Here is a 26,448-nt window from a genome sequence, read left to right on the forward strand (position 1 = left end):
GCTCAAATAAAGCAGCCAAAAGCTTTTATTGGGGTTCCGTCCTCGGTTTAGATATTTTTGAAGATAAACGTACATCCATTCCAAAAGGTTGCAATTTCCGAGAGGACGAGTGTCAAATTAAAGGTTTTTATGATTTCTGTGTTGACAAAAGGGGCCACATAAATTGGAAGGCGGGGTCTGGACCCCGAGACCACCCCCTAAATCCGCCCCTGAGACTATGCTTAAATCGGATCTTTTGACTCGAGATTGATATCTGAGTTGGTTGATGCAGCTCGAGTAGGATCTTATGACTAGAGTGATATCTGAGTCGGATGGTACAGCTCAAGTAGGAACTTTGACTCGAGAGTGATATTCGAGTCGGATGGTACAGCTCAACACGTAGGAACTTATGACTCCAGATATCTGAGTTGGATGACACATCTATACCAGTAATCTCTCCACCCTGCCTGCCACAAACTGATTAGCCTATTTCCCAACAACTAATACAGGTCTAAACCCAGGGAGGAGTGGGTTGGATGCGAACGCACCTCCTTGCAAGCTCCATAGTCCACTCTTGCCATAGAAAATTTATTAGCAGATTACATTATTAGTGTTTCAGTGACTTAGTTATATGAAATATTCGCTAAAATTGGCCGGAAATGCATCTAAAACGCTTCAAATTTTCAACTTTAGGAGGATCCCAAACCCTACGGCAATCGCCGCTGCTGGCTATGAGATCAAATAATCAGTATTGCGTTATCTAAATTTGCACCCACCCAAAATGGCTGCTGCGTAGGGGGCCTGGAGATACAATGACGAAAAGTTCATTTATAGTCATTAAATATTACATTTTATATTATTCCGAGTCGAATTGAGACAAAATTAAAAATATTGCAAACGGAATATTGAAATATTACCGGTAAATTCTTCACCGCGAGGGACCGTTCATAAAGTGCGTACGATAAGAAAGAAAATTGATCATCTTTTTAAGGTCCTATCTTGTGTATGCACATCGTGCTGTATCATCAACATCAATTTCATTTAAGGGTCCCCATATGCAGCTATCAACATGCTGTCTACTCACCCCTGCTCGGACGTTCGACCCAGATACTCACCGTTTTTCCAAAACATGTTCGCCTAGGCGTCACTACCCCCTGTGGCAGTAACTCCGGACATTTTTTCTTAGGAAATGAATTTAAGTGTCATATCCGAACATGTCTGAACATCGACATTCACCAATTGTGAAAAATGTGTTCGTCCATTTAAAAAGAGATCGTCTGAGGGGTAGGTTCAAACAGCCGATTGACCGCTGCAAAAATTTAAACACAAGGCTAAACAAAAATGATACCTTGTTTCTCCGCAGCGGCCGGGTCATTTTTGTAAAATATGATAAAATTTGTAAATTGATCACGATTTTAAACTAGGGGTCCAGGGACACCATGCCCACTTGGGAAGTGGTTTCAGATGCTCAACAATCTAACAATTTCAACATTCAACGCCCCCTGGTGACCATTTACAAAAACCAATGACCTTGAAACTCACCACAATCATAGAACCTGTCAGCAGCTACGATTTTGTAATTGATTGTGATAACAAAATATGCCTCGTTACCAATTTAATATGGAAATACTAAGTCATTCTACTATTCAACGCCCCCTGGTGACCATATTCAAAACCCAATGACCTCGAAACTCACCACAATCATAGAAACTCACCACAATCATGAACTACAACTTTGCAATTGATCATGGTAACAAAATATGCCTAGGTACCAATATAATAAGGAAATACTAAGTTATTCTACTATTCAACGCCCCCTGGTGACCATATAGATAAACTTATGTCCTTAAAACTCGCAACAATCATAGATGATGTCATGAGCTACAACTTTCCAATTGATTGTGGTTACAAAATATGCATAGGTACGAATATAATAAAGAAATGCTAAGATATTGTATTATTCAACGCCCCCCTGGTGGCCATATACAAAATCCAATTACCATGAAACTCACCACAATCATAGAACACGTTATGAGCTACAACTTTCTAATTGATTGTGGTAGCAAAATATGCTTAGGTATCAATATAATGTGGAAAAACTTTTTCCCACTTACGAATGAGTACTGGTGACACCAAGATGGCCGCCAATTGCGTCATAATTGGCTGATGAAAAATACCTGTCTCAGGTATAAAACATCCCTTTCCAAAGAATACCCATCACAAATTGCAATGAGAAATGATAAACCAGTAGGAAGCTACAGGACTCAGAATTTGGGCCAAAATTAACATTTTTGGGCACTAAAAAGGTCATAGGACGGCCATCTTGAGTCCGATCGACCCAATTTTTGTTAAGTTGATGGGCCCTGGGGGGATTCACATACATCCGAAAGATCAAGGTAATTGATCAAAGCGTCTTCAAAATTTCCCTCAAAAAGTTCAAAAATGTGTAAAAAGTGCTGATTTTGGCGAACAACAATGGTTGCCAGTCGGCCATCTTGATTCTGACAGGGGCAGTTTTTGGGCTGAAGATGTGTCTAGGGTAGATACATGTGTAACCCAAATATCAAGACGTTACCTTGAAGCGTCTTCAAAACTTCCCAAAATAACTGGATTCCGTCTACGGACGGACGGACGATGGACGAAAAGTGAACGCAATAGCCCGCTGGGACTAAAGTCCCAAGTGGGCTAAAAAAGTAATGTACAGGGTAGATAGGCGGCCGGCCTGATCAACTTTTAAGCTCAGCAGAGCGGAGAAACAAGGTATCAACTTTTTTTTAGCCTAAAGGCTGAATTTTGAAGTCAACTTGGTTAATACACAAAGCCAGGTACTTAATACTAGTAAAACTGATTCTTTAAGTACAGTACGTACAGTTTGTTGCGAATTATTCGCAGATCGTACGAATTTGACATCGAGGTCTTGGCCCCGATGGCTTGCGTACGTACTTCATGAACGGGCCCCCCCCGAGAAGAAATTCCGCGACATTCTTTTCTTGTTTAGTATAAAATTAATTCGCTCGTATAGCTTCCGCATTATTTATAAACTCCGAATTAATTTAACGAACAAATATTCCACACACGCGTTTATCGATGACGAATTCAGGAGTTCAACACAGGTTCTCCAAACTGTAACCGGACAGAGCGCACAATCTTTCGTACATAATATAGCACATTTCTCTCGACAGCACCATCTATTATCACGTTTCCGACGTCATTTCGAAGTCCCAGGCCGCATCGGTGTTGGTTAAACTTTCCATATGGGCATCGGTTAAACTGCCGCAGAATTCGTTCAACCTGTAATAAACGAAATACACGCGTTTAAATTCGACATTTTAGCGGCGCATAGATCACGAGTCCCAGGGGCCAGTTGTGCAGTCATCGCTTAGAATGTTAGACCAGTCAAAGGCGAGCTTAGTTCTATAGCCAAGGGTCATGGACTTCAGTCACGACTGGGCCCTGAAGCATCTATTTATCAAACACTCGAGATTTTCCAGGGTAAAAACCGCCTGCATTATGAAGGCATTGCTTATTTTTAGAATGAATTGAAAATGTTTGAGCAGTTTGAAGCTCGGGACTGAATTCCAAATTTCTCTGTTAGAGTTTGACTCATGGGTTCAGAATCAAACTTAGCATCTCAAAATTTCCATTGAAAACTTCAAAATGTGTTAAAAGTGACGATTTCAGATCCTGACCGGGCTAGTTTCTGGGTTGAAGATGTGTTACCATCAGCCAAATATCAAGACAATCCATAGAAGTATCTTCAAAACTTTCCAAAATGACTAGAATGGATGACAAGTGAACGAAATGATAATAAAGTTGAGTGAATGGCAGTGTACCCAACATTGGGTTTCCTGTTTAGGCGGGTCTCACACCACTAACGCAGCGTTAGGGAGGGTTACTTCGTTAAGGGCAGAGTTTATAGGAGGGTTTCACCACTAGGGGGGCAATTTTTAGGAGGGTTTTTCACCACTAGAGGGCAGTGTTTAACGAACCTCGTGCGCGTTTCATTGTTCTCCGTAATAACCATCATCGATTCTTCCATCGACCGGTCGAAGAACGATAAATCGCCGCCGGGCTCCGAATCGCCAATACTCGTACCGGTGCTGGTCGTCGACGAACACCGAGCCGTCGTAGTCGACGTCGACGTGTCGGCATTCACGAGTTTCTTACTCCGATCGGAACACTGCGAAAAACATTACAAACATTACATTTCAATCGTAGGAGAACAAGGAAACTAAAGCGAAAGTTAATTGACACCTTGAAGAAAAGTAGTATATGTGTACATGTACAGTGGAACCTCGTCACAGGACCTAAAGCATTGTTTTTTAATCCATTATTTACTGTATTGAAGGATTGAAAAAAGGCTGCACTGAAAGGGGTTCATGAGAGAAAAGAGACTCCATGATTTGAAAGTTTAACAATATGTTTCCATGCCTACCAACTGAACTTTGGTATGTACTTAGGCATGAAAACATATTGTTAAACTTTCAAATTATGGAGTCACTTTTCAACCCCTTTCAATGAAGACTTTTTTTGATATCCTTTAATACAGTTTAGAATGGATTAAAAATCAATGGTTTAGGTCAACTGCCAGTGCTTCCTGGTCCTAAGAAGACTTTTATCAGGTATGTACCGCAAACAATAAGCGAGTTAGGCCACCTGATGTGCTCTCAAGTCAAGTTGAAATAGACATTAGTAGGTATCAATGTATAAAAACAATATCGTAACACTTTTTGAGGGATGTAAAATTCCATTGCCTACTGGAACCGGGGTCAGTAATTACTAATCAAACTCACCGCTACTTTCACTAATTTCCAGATATCATCTTGTCGTTTATTCTGAAATTTCTCCAGTTCAACGATCGCTTTATTTATCAAATCTATCAATGCTTCGACGCGCGGAATTATCTGCAGTAGTTGGAATTTATAGTTTAGGATTTTACTGAAAAAAAAAAAAAGCGAAAATACTGTGAAACAACATGGACTACGAAATAGACACGCAATCCACCATCACTCGCCAGGGCTCGGTTTCCTCTGTCTTGCCCCGGCAAGCTAGGGTCGAAAATGGATTCTTCTTACTCTAGATTAATGTATAAATCTTTAACTAGTTTCTCCCACGTATTTTGCGACCTCAAAACCAACTGGTTCATCTTTACATTTCCGTCTTTGATGAATTTGTGCAAATCTGAAATAGATACAGTAACCGTTTTTAAGAAGGATATTTAACAGATTGTGTAGGTTGTTAGAAGCAATATTCACCACTGTTTACATCGACCTAACTCATAGATGTAATAATATTTACCATTGCTTGGATCAAACTGACTTATTTCATGAATTCCATGTTTATTTTTTAATTCTAAACACAACCTTTCGATCTCCGATGATCTGGAAAATAAACACGCGTGACAGTATTCGGATAAATGAACTACGACCTGATTCGAGGGGGATGGCGCAGGGAGTGAATGGCGCAGGGAGTGAAATCGATTGGTTTCCGGCGAGAGATAGAGAAAGAACTTATCCTTCATTTACCATATACATTATCACTACTGTCATTATTATATCTCGTACATGTATTCCCTTATAGTTAAATGACAAATAAAACTATTAGATTATTAGATTATTATTAGGGGTCATTCATTTATTACGTACGCATTAGGGGAGGGGGGAGGGGTCAGTGCAATTGTGTACTGTAATGCTTAATGTATACGAAAAAATGGCCGATTTTGCGTACAGAGGGGGAGGGGGGGTTTAAAAATTCAAATTTTATGCGTACGTAATAAATGAATGATCCCTTACTTACATCTCCATTAAAGTATCAACAGGTTTACAACGAGCGAATGGCGATTTTTGTAGCTCGATTATCTTCGTTTGCATCTCGATGCATTTACCGTCGATTTGTTCAACTTCACCCGACTGCAATATAACAGGAGTACCTATCACCGCATATCGACATTGAAATACAGACAACAGAGAGAAACCACACCCGTAACAAAGACGTACCAGTGATAACATTGACTTGATGTCTCCGTTCATTTTCAGCCATCTTTCATACATTTTTTCCGACCCTAGAAATCAAACAATGACGTAAGTCTTAATTCGATTCTCGGCACGTTAAACCGCATTCGATCTCACGGGACCAATATCCTCGACGAGGCAGTAAGTGAATCCCTGGACAATCGGGGTAACGATCAGTCATTACCACATGAATTAGAGTTGAAAACATTTTAAGTACTTTTGTCACACGCGGCATGCGATAACCAGAGGCAATCAGCTCCGTAGCAACCCGAGTCCCGGGCTCGCGCGCTTATCATAGACAATGGCACGTGCATGCAGTCTTCTGTATTTACTTGTATCATTAGATTAGTATTTAACTCACTTATTCCTGTGTCAAATTGATCCATATATTTCTTCATGTCATGGTTCAAACTGTAACAGATCAGAAAAACGTATGAATTCCAGTTCATAGTGGTACACAGGTCAGGGGTTGGAAATCAATAGGGTGCGGCAAAACCATCAGAATCCGGTTCGACGTTTGTCCGCAAGTTTACTTTCTTTCTCTCTACATCACAAAATTCGACAACAACTGTAGAACTAGATCCTGATAAATACCGTGAGGACATAATACAACTGGTTAACCTGAATATCACACGGCTAAGCTCTGCTGAAATTGATTCTATCATTCTTACCTCGTTTCAAAGAATTCTCTCTTAGCCAAAAAACTTTTCAAATAATGGGATAATTTTTCCTTTTTCTTCGAAAAACTTGAGTTTATTCGCAACAAATTCAACCTGTAAATGTAACAGCCACATTCCTATTGGTTAATACGTATGAGATATCGACAATGTTCAATGAGAGCTAAGGACATTTAAATTTAACAACGTACATAGCGGCTTTCCGTCCCTGTGCTAATCGTAGATAAGACTCGTTATTGGTGCGACAATAAAACACCGCTTCGCCCCAACACTTCTTCTATAAAACATCACATCAAAATATCGCCTTTAAGATTCGGTAGATCAGGATATCCGTGATAAGACAATACGAGTAAAATCCCACGATAAATGAATCACTGACACCAGAAATGTTTCGGGTGGTTACTACCACCCTTCTTCATGCAGCGGTCAATGAGAATCCTGTATCCCCCTAGTCAGGAACTAGACACTAGATCGATACCATTACCATTTTCTTACTCTCATCAGGATACGATATCAAAACACTCATATTAATAACCCTTGATCGACAGGTTTATCACTCGATCATAAGATCATCAAGGATAGCGAATTCACTGACACCTGGACGTTGTTATACACAGTCCCTTCAAGTCATGAGGGGTTAACCATGATAAAAGTTTTCATAGTAATGCCCTATATGAATAAATAAATCATTATTTTATAATTACCTTTATTAATTAAGGTTTACAATAGTAATGTAAATTTATCATCGATAGAAATTCGTCATTGATAAAAAGTATGGTCGACAGGAATTTGTTGTTGTCTGAAATGTGTTTTCATCACGAATTTGATGTCTAATACGTGACTATGTCTGACAGGAGGGGAGGGGTCGGGTGCAGGATTATCATTGACTGATGCATCAGTCTAAAATGAGTGTACATATATTCGAACTTACGCAGTTATGAACCGCATCTTGAGGATTATTAATCATTTTTCTGACGATCGAACTCGGTTCCGGGGGTTGAATTTCGGAAGAGATCGAACTCGTAAATTCTTCATCGTGTTGTTTGAACAGATAAACATGAACAGGCCATTCAACGGTCTAAAAGGATTATAAATCCTGAATTAAATCATCTGAAAGCATTTCGACAAATGGAGGGAATGATATTCGACGTACCGGTTCGACCCAGAATTGTGTGGCTGGTTTAGTTACGTCGGGAGCTTGACCCAATGCGTAGATCAACTCCTGTTCACATTTCGGTATCTTAGTTTCCTTTTCCAGAGCGACCTGAATTTCATCCACTGAATGTCGGTCTTTCACCGGATACGATAAAATCTGATTCGTGGTCATACATAAGACTTGTATTATCTACAAATACAGAATACATAGAACCCTGTTCTCATTCTGAGTGAGCGAGTGTGGGTGAGTGGTTAGAGCGTTCGACTCTGGGAAGCCAGGTCATGGGTTCCATCCCTGTACGTTACCATAGTGTCCTCGGGCAAGACACTCATCCTCATTGCCTCTCTCCACCCAGGAGTAAATGGGTAAATGGGCACCTGGCCTGATAGATGACTCCGGAGTGCTTGTTAGCTGCTTGGATGCTACTTCTCCCCAGGGAGAGATGACTGATAAATGGTTAGAGTTTATAGGCTGGGGTAATGATACCAATCTAATGGAACACGTCGTTCAACATTGGATGACAGTGAAAAGGGTGCTATGGAAATTAAATTACCATCACTATGATCTACAATACAGAATACGTAGAACCATGTACTGTCTACGAATACAGAATACACAGGACCTGTATCATCTACAAATACAGAGTACATTGAACCTGCACTGTCTACAAATACAGAATACACAGGACCTGTATTATCTACAAATACAGAGTACATAGAAGCTGCACTGTCTACAAATACAGAATACACAGGACCTGTATTATCTACAAATACAGAATACGTAGAACCTGTACTGTCTAGCTGTATTAACTACAAATACAGAATACATAGAACCTGTACCGTCTACAAATACAGAATACATAGAACACATACGATATAAAGTATTCCATAGTTTCTACAGATACTGAATAGGTACTTTCTCTACGTACTTTAGAATCAAGTATATCGTCTAACATTTTAAAACAAGCAGGTCGTCTATTCTCCTGATCAACCGGACCTCCTCTCTGTCTGGGATCCCATAATAGCATCAATCGTAGAAACTTCTCCATATACACTTTCATCGTTCTAAAATGCAAAAATTTCCAGGAATTAAAATCAGCGCAAAATACAGACAGGACCAGGTTCAGAAACAACCAACCAACTGACAATGAATGACTAACCGACCTAACAAATAAAAACCCACAGTTAGATCTGTAAAAACAGTTTATTTTCCTTACAGTTTCAAGGCCTCATCATCAGAGGAACAAAAAACACAAGTATATTGTGTTTTTAGTTCCTCTGATAATGAGGCTTAGTTAAAGCCTCAAAACTGTAAGGAAAATAAACTGTTTTTACAGATCTGTGGGTTTTTATTTGTTAACTCTACGCTGAGAATGATATCAGTTAATTGCAGACTAACCGACCTACTGACTGGCTGACTGACCTGCTCAAGTGATGAGGGCTCGGTATCAATTGACTATAAACTATTTGTTTCTGTTCGTCCTGATAAACATAGATATCATTATTATTCTTCTTTCTGATATTCTCATGCCTGCAAATACATAATAAAACATAACGTATCTGCTGCGGGGACCTGCGGGCACGAATAAACGTGATAACACTGACCAGTGGTACGGAATGAAATGTGGTAAAAATGGCCGAAATCCTGTAATGATCTCGAACACGACGGTCCCGAAACACCAATAATCAACGGTTTTAGAGTATTTCTGCGTTATCAGCTCTGGAGCCTATAATTACACATCAAACACATATATAAACTGTCGAGGACGACGCATAACATTATATCAAAACGGTTTCCGTTTTTATTTTCGGTTTTCGTTCTCACCAGATATTCGTAAGTTCCGACGAGACTCTGAGCCATACTGGAATCGTTCAACTCTTTAGCGTATCCTAAGTCGATTAGCTTATAGACCAGCTAGAAATGAAATAATCGAGTACCAGTGAATACTACCGAATCAGTAGCAGCTTCCACGCTGATTAATACGCTCTGAGAGTACTCATCTGTGCTCCTGTATGCAATAATCCTCTGGGGCCAGTTGCACAATCGTGACTTAACACCAAAAGTAGTCTTAAATCTTAAGACAGGTCATAATTTCTTAGATTGGCTTTAGAACTAAGTTAGTCTTAGACTGGTCTTAAGTCTAAGCCATGACTATGCAACTGACCCCTGGACAATAGAAAATCCCATCATTCTTTTTATCTATTTTCCATACTAATTTTATCGAGTACCCAAACATGAGCACCAATCTGAGTCCCACACATCAGTTATTTCTATAGGGAGTATTCAAGGAGTTTAAAAGAAGGAAATTTCGAATTCCGAGGGAAGTGTCTGCATCACTTTCATATCCTAATTACTGTAGACTCCTCCAAAATCGGTACTGTTTTTCCCAGTAAACCATTAAATCTAATTCAGTGGTTTTGCAGGCAAATTTTTATCCTTTACACTACTAAACTCGGTTTGTAATTCAGGAACCGTCTAATAGGGTAAAGAAAAGATCTCATCCCAACTGTATCGATTCAGGCACAGCTTACTGCATGACTACAAATATTTCTAGTTGCTTATTTCTCAAAGTTGACGCAGTTCTGGGAATTTTGCTCAAATTAAAGGAGTTTCAATCATATTCAAAATCAATCAGTGTTTTGAAGTTTTCAAGGAATCAAGGATTCGTGGCAACCCTGCAAGTAACGCAGATGATATTAGATATTTAGGCCTACAACGTAATACTCTAATGAGTACCTTATCATCGACATGTTGTATGACGATATTTTCAGGTTTAATATCGCGATGAATCACGTGTTTGGAATGCAGATATTCAACGGCAGCCATCACGTCGTGACACACAGACCTCAGCTCATATTCGTTTAAACCGCAGTAATTCACCGGATGCGTCAACACCTAGAATAATTACAAACCGCAATCGTGTAACTCCATGGGCGGATCTAGGGTTAGATTCAGGGAGGGATGCCCAAAAATTGGACATATCGTAATTCGAAGGGTACACTGAAAGCTCGGCGGAAAAAATTAACGGTAGCGCAATTCTTGGAAATACAAAGAACAAGATAACGACTTTAAAACTTTTTCCGGTCTCAGTTTAATATTTTTTATTTCCCCATAAAATTTCAGGGCAAGGGGGCGGTGCACACCCCTGGACCCTCCCCTTGGATCCGCTGATGAATTCAGACATCCATCTGAAGGCTGGAGCAAGCAACCCCTCCATTGAACCACCTCTTCAGGCATCCAATATTGCAGTGTGGATGATCAGTTTTGGAAATTGTGCTGTATCACAGTAGTTCAATTTCGACGAAAAATGTGACTCTCCGAACATAGGTGATGTCTTGTGCGAGGTGCGGGTTTGCAGGCTAAGGGAATGAAGAGGGTGCAGGCTGAAGGGATGAAGAGGTGCAGGCTGAGGGGATGTATAAGTGCTAACAGTTGTTACCCGTCTGAGATCTCCTCCCGAACAGTATTCCATCGCCAGTAGAGGCGATGTCACTATATTCTGTAGCGAAGCCGGTATCTCCAAAGCTCGCACTACGTTATCGTGATTCAGTAAATGCATGATTTTGATCTCTTGAATCCAGCGATCGTACGTCGATTGTTTTATCGATTCTTCGGGCGTAAAACGTAGATGTTTCAACGCGATGAATTCGTGCGACTCCTGAAATAAAATCGATCACGATCAATTAGGCATACGAAACGTACTGAAACTCATCCCAGACTCCGGGTCCATTTTCACGAAAATAGTTTACAGCATGGCTATCCGACTGAACTGGCTGGATAGTTGCCTGAACTATGCCGACTGCGTCCGATCTGCCGTACTCAAGAAAATTCTCAGAAATAACCCACAAAAATTGGGATTCGAACATCCGCAGCACTAGCACAGCGCTCACATCACTAGAGCCAGATGCTAGCCAACAACATCCTTAAAACTTATAGCCTAACGCTTACCTACCACATCCTCACTCGCCCGGTTTTGATTGCCCCCCCCACCCCCACCAATACAAAGCCTGGCTATAGGTCCCTCATTGTTCGATTACACCACCTAAGATTTCTTTGGCGGACACCAGTCTATATATCTAGCCGATCAGATGCATTTTATTGATACAGCGAATCTTTCGGTGAAAAACAACGCATCTGATTGGCTTAATACACATAGACTGGTGGCCACTGAGCAGCAACCTGTCCGGCCAAGACTTTTCTGTGTGGTGTCGGTTGAGTTAATTATGGAATTGTTACTTTTTTTTCTATCAAATGGCCTACACGAAATTCTGTTCGTACGATGATCTTTTATTTTCCCGCGGTCATCGTATTAACCCTTTCAGTGCGTCTTCACCGCAATGCGGTGTATTGATGTAATTAGTAATCATCTCTCTTGAAAAATGGCAGCGCCTGTCAAACATAGTGAAATACTAGTAACTAACGATACATTGCGCCGCGGTGTAGACGCACTATAGTGGTATTCCCGTTATTCAACACTTTAGGGTGGAATTTTTTAAAACATTCAAATTATTTCCAGCACTATATGGTATTAATTAGTCAGCACTGAAAGGGTTAACGAGGTTCGACTGTAGTTCAAATTACTCTGGATAAACTTGTTGGAAACGTTCAATCAACTCTTTAATCTCTTCTTCGTTAATTCAGTTTTTTTTAAATCGATTCGTTTCGAAGAATGAATTATATTTCTGTTTCAAGGCACAGAACTGCTTACCTCATTCTGCCATAGTAACACTTTACCGAAGCCGCCCGATCCTAGCGTTTTCTTATGTATCCAGCTGCCGAGTTTCTGACCGGGTTGAATATTGTTATCCATCGCTACCTCCAACCGGTGTTGTACAACACTAAGTACCTATAGCAACCAGTTTCTTTCGCAGCCAGTGTCCGTAGCAACAAGTATCTTTTGGAACCAGTGGCAGCACAACCTCCTCTGAATAAACAATACATCTCTAATCAAAATCAAAAATCTAAACCCTCTTTAAATCAACAATTATTCCAAAACGGCTCATCCTTTATCTTAAATGTATTCAAATAATTAGCTTGTAATCAAATACTCAGTAGTTTGTAATTAGCTTAGAATTTAGCACTTGTAATTTTGTAACTTATGTTGTATATAAACCTGTAGTTTAATCATTTGATTCACTTGTATTTCACCTGATGAGGGGATATGATATTTTTACATCTCTAATCAATATGCTAGAATATCAACTCGAATTTGAATACCAGGTGATATGTTACGGGTCGATTTTACAACACGGGTTGCCATCCCCTTAGTGCGTGGTTTTTAGCCCATCACCCAATATAACCATGTTGGTACGAACAATGTTGGTTATAAAACAATCCGCCGATGATTAGCTAGTACGTACGTAACAGCCACCCCCTTGATTAATTAGCTTTGACTACGTAACGTTATATGGTTAGTTTGTTATAGGCACATTATTATCATCATTGGTTTCCATAGACGAATGGCTGTCTAATGTCAATAAGTTGATGAGACCACAGTGAGAAGAAAAAGCTAAGATATAGTTTAACTTTTCAACTCAATTCTATTTTTTGAAAATGGCTCACAGAATTGAATTGAAACGTTGAATGATCTCATAGCTTTTTCTCCTTACTGTGGGTTTATCAACATATTATCATCATTATATTGGACCTCTAAACTGCAGTCAGGAGCATGGCGGCCTAACTAGTCCAGCCACACTCAGCAGGGAATCGAACCCGATCGCTAGACTCAGCCACGGCATGAAACCCAGCCACACTAGACCCCATGCGTAGTGGTTTCCGCCGCATCAATACAGTCACGGACAAAAACGAAGCCGTTTCACCCCTTGTTATTTTATATAGTAAGGCGGCGCGACTGCCTGATAATAATCCTCAACGACCAATTGCTTATCGAACTTTATAGCGGATAAATAAATAATATCAACACAAGGTATTTCTGCGATATTTTGAATTTATTTGCAGTTCAAATTTTGCGCCATTCTCGCGAGATTATCAACAACCCGCAAGTAAAATCGAAGCCAGTTTACAAGCCCCAACACATAGTGGCATTATTCATGTTTAAATTATTTTGACGACAGCTACAATTCATTAATGAGATTAAGGCAGGTGATATTTTCCCAATGCGATACCATTGCTGCATTCCTGTTAAAGCTATTTTGCCAATTCTATTGTTTCTTTTATAATGGGCAAAATATCCACATTCTAAAATCAACTACTAAAAGCAATAATGAAATCATATTACTTGGTTTACGGTAAGGGTTTTGATAAGGTCAGGGTCTAGGAGTTAGGCCGGGTTAGGTTAACCTAACAATGTCACAGGGGTTTGGCGATGGGCTTGGATTTTATTTCCGGGTTGTTGATAATCTCGCGAGAATGGCGCTAAATATGAACTGCGAATAAATTCAAAATATCATGGAAATACCTTGTGTTTATATTGTTTATTTATCCGCTATAAAGTTCCGATAAACAATTGGTCGTTAAGGATCATCACCAGATGATCGTCACGCTTTACTATATAAAATCACAAGGGATGAAACGCAGTTCAATTCGTGCCAGCCAGAAAGTTGGGACAGTCATGTGACAGTCGCGCTTCTTATTTGACTGAATGCAAACCCGAAGCATCTAAGAAGGAAACTATGATACGAAAAATATTTGAGAATAACTTACATTCAAATGCATTTTTTGTCTATGAATTATATATTTGATCATAATTTATTCTTTATAAGTTATTAATTTCATATGAATCATAATCTGACAATTGATATCGGTCTGTGAATATGTTAACTTTTCATGTTAAAGTTTTAAATGTGATGACATCATCAGAATGTCACGTGAATGTCCCAACTTTCTGGCTGGCACAACTCTGAAGGCGTTTCATCCCTTGTGATTTTATATAGAGCGTCACGACCGTCTGATGATGATAAACAATATAAACACAAGGTATTTCCATGATATTTTGAATTTATTCGCAGTTCATATTTAGCGCCATTCTCGCGAGAGTATCAACAACCCGGAAATGAAATCCAAGCCCATCGCCAAACCCCTGTGAACAATGTCAGGTCAACGATCCTTTCTTTCTTGGCAAATTAGCTTTAACAGAAATAATGTCACATTGTCATTGACGAAATATCACCTGCATTGGCAAAGTACCATCTGCCCTAAATCTAATCCACCTAAAAAGTCCAAGGAAACCTACCCCGTGTCGACTCGCATAAACCTTCTAATTTATTGCATGTAAACGGAGGTTAGACAGAGTATGTGTCCATCGTAAACAATACCGTTTTTTTCTAAACAGCGGAATTTTCTATCGAATAACGAATGAACTACAGTTAGATTTACCTTCGATAAAACAATCTTGAACTCTTAAAACAGAAATCACTGCAGTGAAAACAGTGAAATTACCGGTTTTAATGCAGGGTAAAACCCCCGAATAATCGCACTTGTCACAATTCCGGGTTATTCCCTCGCCTGCCACAGCTGAACCGGACTATAAACTAAAACCCGGAATTGGACACGGTAAGCCAACTTCCAGCGGTAAACCATACGGCCGTCTCAGAAATGATTGGGAGGTTTCGGCCCGTTTGGGAAGTTTGTTGGCATTTAGCCTACTTACACCACAGAACTATAACGTTATAGTTCTATGCTAATACCCATCGCGAATCAATATAGATTGTAGGCCGGAAAGGTGGGAATTGATCCCGCCCGGCCGCACGAGGCCGCGGTGCGTGGGGGCTCTCATACCCCGGCGCGCGTTGCCTGGTAATATCGTTAGGCCACGCTCAAACGCGGTAAAGCATAGGTAATAAGATTTAAAAAACGACTATATATAGCCTACTGTACATTCAGTCTATAATCGAATAAAACCAAAATATGAAATCATATCATCATGTATGCAATTTACCACCTGGAAACGCCTTTAGAGACAGCCTCCCTTAGTCTTAGTTTGTTAGATGTACGGTACTACGTTTAGGGTCCTTTTGTTGTAAAGGTACTTATACCGGTAAAAAATCGGGTGCGGCCGCGTCCTGCGCGACGAGTTTTTGAAATAGAACGTTCATCTCGGAGTAAATCAGACTGATTTCTCTCCAAGCATATACTTGTCTCGCGGAAATGCATCTGAGTCGATTTACGCGCGAGTGTACTCAGTCAGCGGCGGATCCAGGGGTGCACAGGGAGGCACGTGCACCCCCTAAAGTCCTCGCTAATTTTTTATGGACTGACCTCTAGATATAGAATAGACAGGGTGTCTCAGAAAATGTGATACCCGTACCGAAACTTAAAGATTAATTATTAATTTACTATATTCAAATAACCGTACATTTAGGTAGGGCTGTTTAGACCTGGATATTTGCTCGAGGATGGATCTGTCTTTAAATGTAATCATAAGTCATGCATGATTGAGCACTGCCGTGTTATGTTTAATTGTGGAACTGGTCCAGATGTAACAGAGCAGTCGTTTCGATATATTTTCCGAACCAGATCAAACCAGAAGCATCCAAGTAAAAGTGAGCATTTATGATAGCGTTTAACAGTTCAGAAATCTTTTTATGTTTGTCCACAGCAGCTTACAAAGTATTTGTGCTCGTCCATCAGATAGCTTCTTCTGAACTCCACTTTAACATTCAAAATTTTTCGTAGCTCCGCTAAAGCTATGTTAAAACTTTACAAAAGTTCTTCGACCAACTCTACCAAGCTCTCCAAGCTATGGTTTTACCTTAAAAAATTCGGGCCTATTTATATCAATTTATCATCCGGGTTGGATATTTAGATCTTTACCTGATCTGCTAATCAACTGAACTAAAATAATCAATATCTGGATATTCTAGTTGAGTGTTGACCAACAGAATGATTCTTGGGATTTTCTAAAGGATCGGATTTATAAATATGAAATTATTTCAACACAACAGGATAAAGATCAATTTCTATACCGTACGTATGTACGTATGCATACGTATAATGTGACGATGCGATCGTCACATTTAGAGATCAAGCCCTGATGAATTAGAAATTCATTTCTTTACAAATGTATTTTAATTCAGATTACTTTACCGGTATATGAAATTCTGATTTTCGTTTTCACAGTGAGATGTGTGATTAGACTTTTTGATTACTTTCAAAGTAATGAAATAGAATTAGTATACATGTTTGTTGGAGGCATGGCATTTTCTGTGTTCAGAGTACCGCGTTAATAACAATGGGGATTTGAATGGCGGGCGAAAACCACCAAACTATAGCATCAAAATGAAAGATGGTAAAATGATGAAAAGCTCATGAGAAGCTGGTGATAATATAGTGAAAGGATTGTGATAAGACTAAAGATTGTTCAACAACGATGTATGATAAAAGATATAAAAAGTCAAACGAATGGTGACATGATGAATAAGTGAAATGATAAAAAGAGCTCAGACCACTATTCCAAAATCTTCTATATCCTGTAGTAAAAACAAGAAATTCGAGAGTTGAGTTCATATTTAAGCGCGTAAATTCAGGGGAAATCCTGCTTATGGCTCATAGGCTATCCCATTTGCGGAATTATGACAACATTTATGGGGGACCTCTTCCTCACTCTATGTACTATTTTTGGGGTCCGGCCTTACGCATCTTCGAGCTTCTAACCTAATTGTGGTCTGAAGGCAAAACATGAATGATGGATAATAAGTAAAAAGGTTATTATGCACCGGCTGTAGCAATAACATAATAGGTGATTGAGACAACAATTCTTACCACAGAACTCGCATGTGGTGTGATGTGTTTAAAACCAGGATGTTTTACCAAATCAGCAACGCTGGCACGTCATTGAAGTTCATACAAAAAAATGATACACATGTCATGGCGCATTGTTTGCTTGTTTTGTACACAAATACACAGCATTTATTAGCCTCGCGCCAGTGTGTATGGAATCTGAACGGACTGCCCGCATGATGAGTGTCAATGAGCTAGGACCGACTCGGTTCTCTGGCTCCAATTTAAACCCAACATGGCAGTTTTTCCATCAGTTTCCTATGTCGATAATATTTGCATGAATCAGACTTCGAATGTAGTTATTCTCTGTATTTCTACAATTCTATTTTGGAACAGAAATATTCACGAATTCTCGTCCAAGCAAACGACATATGTAGAAGTTAACTACATACGGTAGTTACACGAACGAAAATACGAGAATATATCATGAAGAAAATTCTCTTGAGCTCCAATGAGATTGGTAAGAACACAGTTACACAGTACCGGTATGGAAGTGTGAATGTTGCAAATGCTAGTGAAACTGTTACAGACATTATTGTTGTACGTTTTGATTTCGTAGTTTTTTGATCTGACGAAACCATTTTTAAATCCCTGAATAACTGAAATATTATAATGGAATTTGATGAAATTATCAAAGCTAACGGTACAATGAAAACGCAGTGAAACATTCACGGTAAGATATGTGTATTGGTCTGATAATTCATAGCAACACCCGAAAAACTCGTCGGGAAAATGTATCGACACAGTACTGCAGTAATAATCAATAAAGCAACTCTTGGAGTACACTATCAACCAGGAGCTAGGATGCAGGCGCCATTACGAATTCATAGATTTGACATCTGAACAGAGAATCCATAATAAATATTGGACCGATGTCTACGTCAAAGAGAGCAAACTATAAAACAGGCAAAACTATTGCAGCACATAAAATCACTCACTGACAAGACGATGAGGTAGTTAGCGTAAGATAAACTCCAGAATCTGCGACTTATTATTATCAAGCAAGTAGCCAAATTTCCGAAGGCTGCCGATGGTAATAAGATAAGAAGAATGACCAATGACACCGTGCGGTGTCATTGGTCAACTCAGATCTAATATATGCCCTGTTAATAAAATGAAAGCAAAACTCAGAAAACCGTGATTAATTAAAATTCAATCTTTATTTTCGATAAAATCGGGTATATACATAATAGGAGAAATGATGTTGATAAAGCGCCAGACGCCCAAAAATGTTTTAACGAATACTGAGACTGGAGCCAATAGTTCAAACCGGTTCCTACTAAAAACCGACAGGAGCCGACTGGAGCCGACCGGAACCGACTGGAAACAGACTGGATGAAGGTTCCAGTCGGTTCCGGTCGGTTTTTTAGTAGGGGCGGAACTATTGACTATTAGCACAAGTATCATAGAAATGGAAACTAGTATTCAATTTTCTGTATAGAATTCACAGATATCTCAGTCTTGATGTGTCCTTATAGATAACTTCATCAGTCGCTTGTTGCCATTTATCATCAGCTATCAGATCTATATTATACAAACGACATTTTACATCGTTATTTTGTGGTTTGATGACGAACAAATCACATGCGCGATTCATAAGACATTTGGAACCGCATCGGATTGCAGACGCTGTTACTATGGCTGGTTCTAGTGGGTTGATGTCAGATGAAGGCAGATTCTTAGGCTTTGTATCAATCGCGAATTCTACAAAATATACGAGATCAAAGTTCAACATTACATGCAAACAGACCGCGCGGTGCATACGGACGGAGCGCTCCTTTGTTGAACATCGACTGGATAACTTTGGGTCGTGCCATCATGCCTTCTTGAATTTGTTGAATTATACCAACTTAACCAGTGCTATGGTGATCATTCTCAGAATTTGGAATATGATGATACGGAAGCGATTAAGTACGGAAGCGTATAAGGGCCTCAAGTTGTCGTACGATATTCAATGAAATCGACATATTTTCCGTGCTTAATTGTTATTAATCGCGTCTTTGCGTCGATTTATTACGCCATATCGCGATATTCATGCTTCAAGACGACCTTTTTTCGTGGCAAGTCGAGATTATTTCGTTGACTGAAATTGTTTCCGTCATTTTTTGATGACTTGTTTTAATTATCACAACTTGGCGCATAAATATTGCGTTATATCACAATCTTTTTTGGTGGTAAATCGACAAATTAAGCCGACTTGTTCTGGAATATTGCTGAATGTCACCAAAATTATATCGCCAAATCGCTATCTTGCAGTGACAAATCGATATAGTTTCGTCGACTCTTTTACTCTAACTTGTTAGAGCGCCATAAAGATAAGCCGAGTTGAGATGATTCGACATTGGTTCTGTTTGACTGATTGTCGAATTCCTACAAAGAAATAGCCTCGACATCGATTTCAACTTTGTAATTTACGCCTTTCGCGTCTTAATCTATACTGTTTTTTGCCGCCTGAACTACTTAACTAGAAAACGGAGTGAGCCATATGATTTAGCGTTTCTAGAACGCGTTTCTGAATTTATTAATATAACTAAATTTGTTGCAAAATCATAATTTGAATCCAGGGGAATTACGAGACTTGGTGACCGGGATTTACTCGAGATGTTCCCTGGTAAAAATTTGTTGATTTTGAATGGCAGGGCATCACGACGTAACAAGGAACAAGGTACGTAAATATACTTGTTTCCAACCAGCGGACAACAGTGCTGTATAGATTATGGATTACTAGATATTACACTGTCGTATTACACTGACCGTGCTATGTTATCACTGAAAGTTACTGATAAGTAATGGTGGTATTCGCGTACATCACACAATTCGCCATAGATACAAATGGTGTAATGTACTGGAAACTCAGTTTATTGAAGCTGATGGATGATTTTCAAAGTCTTGATTGTATGCTTTGCTATTCGCTGAATAAGGAAGATGATCATGACTCAATAGATCTGTAATTAAGTATTCACAATGTGTATTCAAATATAATATCCTTCTGGCAATTTTCCTCTGGCATTTTTACTTCTGACATTATTACCTATTGTATTTTTACCTGTACCCGAAATGCATCCAGTCATACGAACCGCAGGCTTACGCTTTACCCAAATGAAGCTAAAGACCACTACTAAATGACGATAACCACGGCAAAATTCATGTATGATGAAGAGGCTCTTGATGATTTATCATATGCTATAGACTTGTGTAAACCCAGAGATCTCTGGAGAAAATTCAAGGGTGATTGTTCTCAACGGAGTGAGCTTCCTTGAAATGTGCGAACATTTCAAAAATTCATCAGAGGGACAGAACGTTGATATTTGATAACGTTGACATCGATATGTGAGAACATATTATTCTAGATAAACCGATATTGAAAGTTGAGGTAATTCAGATCATAAAGAGAAATCAATCTGGAGGTATGGACGGAATCAAGGGTGAGGTTTTCGCAACATCCGAGCAGCTTAGGAGTCACCTATCAGGCCAGGTACCGGTTTACTCCTGGTGGAGAGAGGCAATGAGGACAATAATGAAAGGTAATGATTACACTAAGGATTCGAACCCACGACCTAGAGTCGAACGCTCTAACCACTCGCCCAAATTACCATCGCTCGCACCTATTAGTATCGTGAACACCCGATCACCGATAAATTCATAAATTCAACGGGCAAAACAATTTATGTCCAAAACACTTTTAGGTTTTCAAAAGTTATGGAAACCTTAGGACTTAAGTGCAGAATCCGGTTTTAAGTTCCAAGCCGAATCACATTTGTATTCATCCGCCCCTTCAGATATATGAGACTATATATGAGCAGCTGACTGTTTGATTGGCTGGATAACTAGACGAGTGCCTGATTGGATGACCGAGCGACTGTACGACTGGTCGACTGGATGACCGAGTTACTGCATGACTGTACGAATCGGTCATATTGGAACACTGAATGAGATTTATAGTAAAAGGTTTTCTGAATCATTTCTAGATTGTAAACCATGTAATGCCTTGATGTATACTCGAAAATAATGGTGAATAAAGGAGTAGAAAGTGGTGTCATAAATGGGTGAAAAATCGATGAATTGATCATTTCATATTAACTTTAGGTATACCGTTAAATTCCTGTAGGCATATAGATTCAATGATTAGTTATCTACCGGGTACTGGTAATGAGACTTGACTTTGAATTGAAAATTGAAATCGGCAATTTCACCACATCGGTTTATGAAGCATACATACCTAATTCATCTGTATGTTCACAGTTCCAATCTATCAGTTGATACCCTACCCAGACTTTAAACAAATCTGGCCGGGTAAATCTATTTTCTGGCTGAACACAGCATTGCTCGTGTGTTCCCAAATAATCAGCAGATCTACAGAGGGTCTTCGTGAAATTCGCACATAAATTAATACACTGTCTTAAAGTGAGACCGCGAATGCAATCATTTACAAATCCACTCATTGTCTTATCTGCAATAATGTTCCGTCTGAGTCTTTGCTGCGGTCCACACCTATCTAGAAAAGTAATTTAAAAACGTTACATATTCATATATATTGTCGCCGTCGCGACAAAATGAAATGCTGCCATTATGGGCGAGCTAGATCAATATCCTATTATCATCACGGCCCTCCACCTGAGTAGTAGATATTGGTTTCCTATACATGTATGTTCGCGTGATATCAATTAGATATTATATTCTGCATGTCGTAATACGCAACGAATCGTGAGAGACGAAAGGCTCTTAAAAAGGCTATTAATTGAAAGTGATAGGTATTGCAAGCCCTCTTCCTGCGGATAAGCGAATTTGTAAACAATGTAATTTGAATGTAGTCGAGGATAAGAGCATTTTACACCAAACTGTCAACGCTAGGTAAATAAAAGAAATAGGCGCAAGTCCAGTATACGACATTATTAGTGCGTGTGTAGAGTTACACTGCGCTATTCGGTCAGTTTTCACGCCAGTTGACCGTAGACAGCCGACACCTAAAGTAAACTACGAGAACAGGTGGCAACCTGTGAACCCGTTGACAGCCGACACCTAAAATCAACTACGAGAACAGGTTGCAACCTGTGAACCCGTAGACAGCCGACACCTAAAGTTTTCTTTAATCTTTTTTTCAAACATATCTTTTCAACCTCGTGTACCGGTACATATCTTTTCAACTCATAGTGTAATCTTTTCGCAACCGTTTTGTAATTTGTATATTTTTTGTCATACTCCATCCCATTGTTGATGAAATGCTATAATGTTTTATTGAAAAATGTAAATAGTGTCAATAAAGATTGAATTGAATTGGTCACTTCAGTGTCTAGCATTCAAGTTACCAGTATGGGGGCAAAGGACTGAAGATCATCCCGTTAGTTGTTTGAAATCAAGCGCAGCCGGCCGACATAAACCTCGGAGGTGTAAACTGAGCTACGATTGCATTTCTTCTCAGATCTGTGCGTTGCAAAAATGACCTGATTCGTTTAAACCGGTTTCGAAGTGAAGTAGTTGCTGCTTTTTTCAGAACTCAGTTAAACAACAAATAAACATAGTATCGACATCAAAAGAACTTACCTAAAACTGCAGTTTTCACCTGAATCGTAGCAACAGCCAGGAGACATACACTTAAATAAAACATGGTTTGAAATGATTCGAATCCACGCCTAAACAACTCGGCTACAATCGACTCTCTGCGGTATTATTTGGTTTAACTTGTCGTTGTCACGGAGAAAAAATAATATACAATGAAGGCAATGGTCGATTTGTTTCTCCTATCTCGATAGGCAACAGTATCGTTTTTGAGGCCACGCAAATAAATACCCTGGTTTCTCATCAGCCTTTCTTAGAAAAGTGACGAGGGAGGCAGGTTTTTATTTTCACCCCCTTTTAAAGAAAAAGAAAGTAGAAAGAAAGAAAAACGAGAGCGTCTACATGTATTTCTTATTTTTTTAGATAGGGGAAATTTAGGCGCATAATTTTGAGCGTAATTTGAAGAAAATCTGATAATTATCTCAAAATTCAGTGGTTCAGCGATCCATCAAAATTAGAACATCGTCGTGTTCATATATATATATATATATATATATATATATATATATATATATATATATATATATATATATATATATATATATATATATATATATATATATATATATATATATATATATATATATATATATATATATATATATATATATATATATATATATATATGTCATTGTATTTAATTTATTGTGATAACGAGTGGAAACCACGGGTGATCTTTAAACGCAGAACTTCCAACCTTTCAATTCATTGCACGCGAATTTAGTAAGAGTATTTAAAAGTGGCCTATTCTCAGAACAGCAGAATAGAATATGTTTTATTGCTGGACAAAAAAATACAATTGCTTAGAGCACAAAACAAAATCAAAATTTATAACAATTACAATAATCAATTCAGTTCACAATTAACAGGTAATTAACATACATAGACGCACATACACATACAAATACAAAATCAAAATACATACAACAACATATACAAATATGGTCTAGAGAAATTAAGAAGCAGTTTTGATAAATTTGGTGAGTTGAATAAGCTGTTTCCCTTTAGTTTTAATTAGTTGGGTAAATGTGTAAACGCTTGGTCTAGTTCTGAAAAATTGTTTTAAAACTTTAGTGCGGAAATTTCGGAAAAAGGACAATTAATGACGTGATGGAATTCGTCCGCGACATCTTCAGTGTCACAGAGACTACAAATTCTTTCCTCCCTGGGGTTCGATTGTATCGTCCGGTTTCTATGGGTTATTTGTGGTTTGAGCAACGAAAGCGGCAGAAAATTATTCTTATGTCCGATGGCATTGTGGTGAGATATTCTTCAAAGCCCCATTCACTTTTGAAATGTTTATAATATATAGCTGCGTTAGAGTTGTTTAGGGATTCGTGTTTGGATAAACCGATCTGTTAAGCGTTGCTGTACGGTGGAAGCAAAAATATTTAAGTTTGGGGTAATCTGTGTATACCATGGTGAACGGAAAAAATGGCCAAGGAAAAATGGCCAGGAAAAAATGGCCAAGGAAAGAATGGCCAAGGTATTTGCCTAGGAAAAAATGGCCAAGGTAAAAATGGCCACGGAAAAGTAGGCCAAGGAAGATTAAATGGAAAACTGACTGTCATTTTACTAACTAACACGAAATCAATTGCATTGATGTTTTCCGATGTTTTGGCATGTCACTTTTCGAGATTATTAGACAAATTCCTGAATTAGTTTAGGTAAATTTACGACGATCATATCTCACTATGATGTTATCAGACACTGCACTAGTTTGCTATATAAGTTACCACATAATTTCGATGCATTTACCTTTGATTTAAGACAGTCTGTGCCCTAATAGCTTATTTAGATGTTTTGAATTGCCAATTTAGTTATCTTATTAAGTTTAAGTTCATCACTAGTAAGTTTATCCATTGACCACTTGCAGGATAGTTCTTGATATATTCATTATATGTAATGAAATGAAATGTAAGTTCATCACATTTCTGAACTCATTAATACCGATATTAATTGTTTTAAGCCCCATGAAAATATATGATGTCTTTAAATTGAAAGTTTAATGTTTTTATTAACATTGGCAGTACACATACATTTTTCTTGGCCTTTTTTCCGTGGCCATTTTTTCCTTGGCCATTTTTTCCTAGGCAAATACCTTGGCCATTTTTCCTTGGCCATTTTTTCCTGGCCATTTTTTCCTTGGCCATTTTTTCCTTGGCCATTTTTTCCTTGGCCATTTTCTCCTACATTCGTATACCATATTTCGCCCAACCCATTGGTTTCTACATGTAGAACATGTAGTCAAGCCATTTACTAGTGTTTCTGTCAGTTAAAAAGTGACGGTACAGGGTTTTACACACATACGATGATAATTTGTTAATATTCCAACAGGTTTCTCCAGAAATTTAATCACTACGTGGCGCATGGACAGACGGAAGAAGTCAGTTTGGCTTGGGTTTTCCTCGCCGTCGGTCGTGCTTTTACGGTTGTGGTGGTTCACAGCGTGGCTTCTGTGACCGTACTTTTGTTGAACTGTGTGTCCTCCTTTGTGCAGTTTGGTGTCTGTCACCCGGGGTTTCCACTGTGCAGTGTGGACGTCCAATGTGTTTGGACTTTGAGAATTTTTGATTGCCCACTTCGGTGGTCGGATCCAATGTGTTTGGACACATTTTATAGTTACGTATGTTTTGATTGCCCACTTCGGTGGTCGCATCCAATGTGTTTGGACAAATCTTGAGGCTACTGTGTGTGGCTGTTCACTGTGTGTGCACTAGAGGCTGTGTGCCTTGTAGGACTGTGTGTCCTGTTGCCTGCTGTGTGCGGGCTGGTGGGCTGTGTGCCCCGGAGTCCGCTGTCTGTGAGAAAAGATTGGAAGAATCGTGACGTTAGAATAAAGAGTGATAATGAATAAATGAATTTTAGGGCAGAGAAAACTCGAGAGGTCAGGGTTGTTGGTTCTCCATATTCTATGTGTGTTTGGAATACTACGTCCCACTATTGTGAGATTTATTATCGTTCAAGGTGTTCGTCTATTATTTCGGTTTTCTGCAGATCTGTTTCGGCGATTTTATTTAGCGCATTTGCGTTTCCGGCTAGAGTCAGTCGCGCTCAACGCACGATTTAGTTTGCTCCGTTCGTGCGGGACGCGTACCATACACTTATCGTTTCAAGTTTTATGAGAGCCTTTTGATTGAGTTAACTCATTGAAAATGAACTAACTTTAACTCAGAGTTAACTCTATCTCACAACTGTGGAACTGGATCCAGTTATTGTTTTTTTTCATCTCTGGACTCTAGAGAAGATTGTAATTCAATGCGAGGTTTGTTGATTGTTTAAATACAAGGGACAGGTGAATTGATTTCTAAGAATAAAACGTTGGCTCGAC

General features: G+C 39.0%; 1 protein-coding gene across 2 annotated transcripts; it reads right to left on the bottom strand.

The window, feature by feature from the left end:
* Positions 1-818: 818 nt before the first annotated feature.
* LOC141903907 (inhibitor of nuclear factor kappa-B kinase subunit alpha-like) lies at positions 819-15,284 on the bottom strand. 2 transcript variants are annotated; one of them, XM_074792284.1, is made up of 21 exons: positions 15,159-15,268; positions 15,016-15,039; positions 12,532-12,747; positions 11,263-11,481; positions 10,560-10,718; positions 9,648-9,737; positions 9,428-9,549; positions 9,246-9,353; positions 8,752-8,887; positions 7,821-8,012; positions 7,599-7,745; positions 6,859-6,944; positions 6,662-6,763; positions 6,352-6,401; positions 5,976-6,040; positions 5,776-5,888; positions 5,278-5,360; positions 5,055-5,160; positions 4,773-4,917; positions 3,969-4,159; positions 819-3,270 (listed from the first exon to the last, which is right to left on the bottom strand). In XM_074792284.1, exons 3-21 carry the CDS (start codon positions 12,631-12,633, stop codon positions 3,174-3,176), a joined length of 2,313 nt encoding a protein of 770 aa, XP_074648385.1. In that variant the 5' UTR covers positions 12,634-12,747; positions 15,016-15,039; positions 15,159-15,268; the 3' UTR covers positions 819-3,173. The 2 variants fall into 2 exon arrangements, with proteins under 2 accessions (XP_074648385.1, XP_074648384.1); XM_074792283.1 differs by lacking the exon at positions 15,016-15,039 and having other exon boundaries at positions 15,159-15,284.
* Between the last annotated feature and the right edge of the window lie 11,164 nt (positions 15,285-26,448).

This window comes from Tubulanus polymorphus, chromosome 4 (assembly GCF_964204645.1).
Source record: "Tubulanus polymorphus chromosome 4, tnTubPoly1.2, whole genome shotgun sequence".
NCBI classification, from domain to species: domain Eukaryota; kingdom Metazoa; phylum Nemertea; class Palaeonemertea; order Tubulaniformes; family Tubulanidae; genus Tubulanus; species Tubulanus polymorphus.